At 48.3% G+C, this 5,000-nt stretch overlaps 1 protein-coding gene across 3 annotated transcripts in view; it reads right to left on the reverse strand.

The window, feature by feature from the left end:
• The window catches only part of phldb1b (pleckstrin homology-like domain, family B, member 1b), a 137,535-nt gene that overhangs the window by 31,920 nt on the left and 100,615 nt on the right, over window positions 1-5,000 (reverse strand). The window contains exon 14 of one of the 3 annotated variants that reach the window (XM_063207434.1): window positions 445-612. The exons of the other annotated variants lie outside the window; for them this stretch is intronic. Within the exon in view, the coding sequence (XP_063063504.1) occupies window positions 445-612 (168 nt within the window). The remainder of the gene's footprint in view (window positions 1-444; window positions 613-5,000) is intronic. 3 annotated transcript variants of the gene reach the window in all.

The following is a 5,000-nucleotide window of genomic DNA, read 5'->3' on the forward strand; positions in this document are numbered from 1 at the left end:
TAACTAGTATCTATCTATGCACATGTTATTTGAGAAACGGCACAGAATGAGGAAATACCAATTTCCCAATTCATTTCAAAATAATTTCAAAATATTAAGGAGGTGTACATTACAACCATTTCTGTGTTGTACGCGTAACTACACAATATCATACAGTAGTTACCCTGTGCAGGCATTTCTTCAAAACAAGGAGAAGCTCATTTGAGGATTTGAACACGTAAGCACATTTGTCAGCGGTTAGCAAAAGTGCCCAATATTTAATTGCATATCCATCCTTAACACACGCATGTGGACCGAAAGGAAAGGACACGATGAAGAGGAAGAGGAGGAAGACGAGGACGAATAGAAGTGAGAGGAAGAAAAGGGGAAAGAGCAAGAAGAAGAGGGAAGGGAAGAGGAAGTCAAGGAACAACGAGGAGCAAGGAAAGGAAAGGAAAGGCACACCTCAGGAGAAAGAGAGAGGCAGGAGCTGTATGGAGAGGGGAGGCAGGAGAAGACAGAGTCTACGCTGGCGGAGGGCAGAGGAGCGCGGGCGGGGGAGGTGGGCGAAGACTCCACCTTCGGCATCCCGTACAGCTGATTGATCTGGCCCACGGTCACATACTCTCTAGCCTACAGAGACACATAGTGGCAGAGGAGAGGAGGAAAGACATGAGCATCGGGAAATCAATGGAAGAGAAAGGTTATGAGGAGGAGTAGGAGAAGGATAGAGAGAAAGGGGACGAGGAGGAGAAGGAGAGAGAGAGGGAGAGAGTAGAAGAGATCTGGCCCACCGTGACATACTCTCTTGCCTACAGGCCAGGAGACACACAGGAGTGGCAGAGGAAAGACATGAGCATCAGAAAATCAATGGAGGAGGAGGAGGAGTTGGAGACAGAGTTATGCGCAGAGGAGAGACATGGCAGTGAAGGAGGGAGAGAGAGAGAGAGAGAGAGAGAGAGAGAGAGCGAGAGAGAGAGAGGAAGAGATAGATAGTGGGAAAGAGATGGAGAGAGAGAGAGAGATAGAGCGAGAGAGAGAGAGAGAGAGAGAGAGAGAGAGAGAGAGAGAGAGAAAGAGTAGGAGAGATCTGTCTCACCTTCACATTCTTTCTAGTCTAGGGAGACACACACAGGAGCCCCAGAGGAAAGACATGACAATCACAAAATCAATGGAAGAGAAAGGGAAAGAGGACCCACTGAGGACGGATCATCAGAGCCTCATTTTGGGAGGGAAAAAATGGGAAAGGAGCAGAGCACAAGGGAGAGAGAGAGAGAATTGAATGACGGGAGAATCAGTCAGTGAATGACAGGATAATAAGAAGGAGAAAAAGAAGGAGATATAAGATGGGAGAGAAGGATTGATCTGAGCCCACAGTCACAGAGCCCGGAAACACACAGAGGCAAGGCAGAAGAAAGGCGTGACAGAAAAAGACAACTAGAGAATCAGTGTAAGAGAAAGATGAGGAGAAAAAGTAAGGGCCTCTGCACACTGGTTCCGAAAAAGTCGGCTCTGCCAACGTTTCATTCCACTGTTTTCAATACAACCCCATACACCGGCACCAATGTCCCTGGATGTTGGCTGCCAATTCACCTTTGGCTAAGGCCCGCCCTAAAGTGCTTTTTGACCAATCACAGCGCAGCAAAAGGACGACCTCGGACAAACCTCGGACAGTTTTGACAGCGCTCCATTGAACTCAATGCTGAAATCGCATGTTTTCAAGTAGTTAGCGAGATACGGTCGTATTATTATTAAAATATGATTGGAAATTGTGCCTGGGGTATTTGTGACAAATGTGCAAGTTTCCCCGCGATGTAACAGGTGGTAATCACTTTCCTCTTTCCCTAAAACCGGACTAATATTACTAGCAGCTGGATAGTCTGCCTTGAAGGGTCTCGGCAGCCTCGCACTCGACTAGAAAGCACACGGATCAAAAACATACTTTGTGTGCTCCGATCATGACACCATCTCATTCATGTCCCTTTTCAGTAAGGTTGTAAGCACACCACGAACCTGTTTCAGAGTAGGATTTTGGATTTCTGACCTAATTAATGAAGAAACACCGCTAGCAAAGTTAACTATCGGTCACGGCAGGAGTTTTGACTAGCAGCTGATGGACGTGACTTTGTTAAGCTACTGAAGATATAAACGCCAAACGTTAATTTTACACATTGCTGTGGTAGCTTTGAAGATGACTACAGCCATTAAGTTGTGTGATTTCGTTTTCGTCTAGCAAGTTTGAGTCAGGGCTCAAAAGATATGCGAGCTCAGCTTACCATGGTGCTGGTTACAATGCCTATCCATACCCATAGAAGAGCCCATAACAGCTGTGATGCATCGCATGACCGTTCAGAAAATAAATACTTATATTCACAATACTATGAATGCGTTTTTTTTATTTATTATGAGTGAATAACTGCTGCGATTTGCAGTCACTGCATAAATCACGTTGATATCTCAGCATTGAAAGTTTATCTGTCCGACCTAGCAACTGTAACTAAAGAGGGCGGGGCTTAGCCAAAGGCGAATTACAGAGTTCTTTTTTATTGGGGCAGCCTGCTGTGATGAACACTGGCCATTCCACTGACCATTCCTTATTATAGCATATCGCGCCAGTATGGGCTAACCGAAATTGTCGAAACTGATAGAGCCCCGCGGTGCTGTCGTAAACCGGTGTGTGGTAGCCTTAAGTAGTAGTTCTATTGATCTCACCCACCGTCCATATACTCTTAGTCCTGTAGGCACACGGCCGGACGCAGAGACATGACAATCACAGAGTTAGTGCAACAAAAGAAAGGATACTCTTTCTTCTGGAGAGGGTATAGAGGAGAGGCAGAGCAGTGAATATCAGAGAAAGGCAAAAGAGAGAGAAGGGGAGAGAGAGAGAAAGAGAGGAAGAGCAGGAGTGATCTGGCCCACTGTCTCACTCTTCCGCCTGGAGACACAGACGAGCGACAGGGGATGGACATGACCACCAGAGAATCAGCATAAGAGAAAGGGGAAGAAGTGGAAGAGGAAGTCTAGTCGCTCACTGGGAGAGAGGACAGAGGAGAGACAGGACAGTGAACGGGTGGAAAATCAGAGGAAGAGGCAAAAGAGAGAAGGAGGAAGGAGAGAGAGAGAAGCAGGAAGAGTATAGTGATCTATCCATCCCACTGTCACGTACTCTCTAGCCCGGATAGAGAGAAGGGAACGTCAGAGGAAAGACACGAGGCGGCAGCAAACCAGAGAAGCAGAGAAAGAGGGAATAATAGAATAATGGTAGACAGAAAGAAAGCAAATGAGGAACACACATACAAACACACGGGTAGATAGATAGGCAGGCAGGCAAGCAGGCAGACAGTCGGGCAAGCCGTAAGGTTTTTGCATAAATCTATGTCTTCCGAGCCGAGCGGCTCATATCTCATATGCATTGCAGAGTGTGCCAGGGGGAGTGTGGAGCACAGGGACAGATGAGGGTGAGGGCTTGGGGAGGGGGAACCCTCCACTCAGAGACGGAATAGGACTCCATGGGCCCCGGGGCCAGACGACAAGACAGGGCCACCCGCCATCACCATAATGAGCCTCCAAAAGATTTAGGGGTTGGAGGTATGGGGGTTTCTCCCCCCGAGAAATTTTGAAAACACAGTCGTTGTAAGTGTCATTTTGATACAATATGAGAGCACAAATACATGTAGAGACCAATAATGAAATGTTATTTTGGAGTAGTAGGGAGGGTTTTGGTTCAGGGCCCCTGTGGCTCTTGGGCCCCTGGGCCTGGGCCTGGTAGGCCTGTGCAGAAATCAGTCCCTTGCATCCACTGGGTAGAGGGAGCTTGCACAGGGGAAGAGGGGGTAGGGGGTGGGGGTGCATCATGTGAGTTGGGGGAGGGCATGTAGGGGGTGACACACACTCCACTCCTCTGCTAGGTGACAGTGGTTTGGGTGGGTGTCTGGTGGTATGGGTGCCCTCCAATGAGAGTAACCTTTGGTGGTTGTGATTGGAGAGGGGGCTCCACTGGAAGCAGAGAGGTGAGGGTGAGCTCCGCTAGGACGCGATGGACGAGGGGAGTGCTCTGGTCAGCTGGGTAGAGAGAGGGGAGAGGGGATTCATCCGTTGGGTAGACGGACGTTGGTGGGCTAGGGTAGTGCCCATCCACTGGGTGTGTGTGTGTGTGTGTGTGTGTGAGAGGGGGCATCCACTGGGTAAAGAGGGGGGTGGGGGAGGGGTGTCCCTCTACTGGGTATATCAATGGTTCCCAAACATTTTCTGCTGGGACCCCCTTTGGCATTAAGAACATTTTTTGTGCCCCCACACCCCCAAACGGCACCCCAAAAATTTGTTGTCGATAAATAGGCCAATATATACATTTACTAACCATAAAAGTGAATACTGGCTTTAGCCAATTCATGGAATTTATGTTGGCTAACCTGTGATTTTCCATTTTTACAGAAAGTCCACCTCCCTGCAGTTCCTCTGCGACCCCCTTTGGGGTCCCAACCCCCAGTTTGGGAACCACACTGGGGTGGAGGAATGTAGGGGAGATGGGGGAGATGTAGCGCACGGCAGATGGGAGAGATCAATAATTAAACACCCCCTTACACATGGCACACTTCACTTTGCTTTGCTTCATTCTGCTCTCGCCCCGGAGTGTGTGTGTATGTGTGTGTGTGTGTGTGTGTGTGTGTGTGTGTGTGTGTGTGTGTGTGTGTGTGTGTGTGTGTGTGAGTGAGTGAGTGAGTGAGTGAGAGAAAGAGGGAGAGAGGGGGAGAGAGAGAGAGAGAGAGAGAGAGAGAGAGAGAGAGAGAGAGAGAGAGAGAGAGAGAGAGAGAGAGAGAGAGAGATATGTGGTATGTGGATATGTGGTGCCAGTCCTTGAGGTTATTATACCCAGAATGCTCTGAGACCGGGGCATGTACTATCCCCAGAGACGTTCTAAAGGGAGTTAGAACTTAGAAAATCTTTGCTGTCCACTGGAGTATGTATAGTCTCTCTTCTGAGACAACTATTATAGGGATATGAACTATTATTTGTTAAAGGTG

Source organism: Engraulis encrasicolus, chromosome 9, assembly GCF_034702125.1.
Source record: "Engraulis encrasicolus isolate BLACKSEA-1 chromosome 9, IST_EnEncr_1.0, whole genome shotgun sequence".
Lineage (NCBI taxonomy): Eukaryota > Metazoa > Chordata > Actinopteri > Clupeiformes > Engraulidae > Engraulis > Engraulis encrasicolus.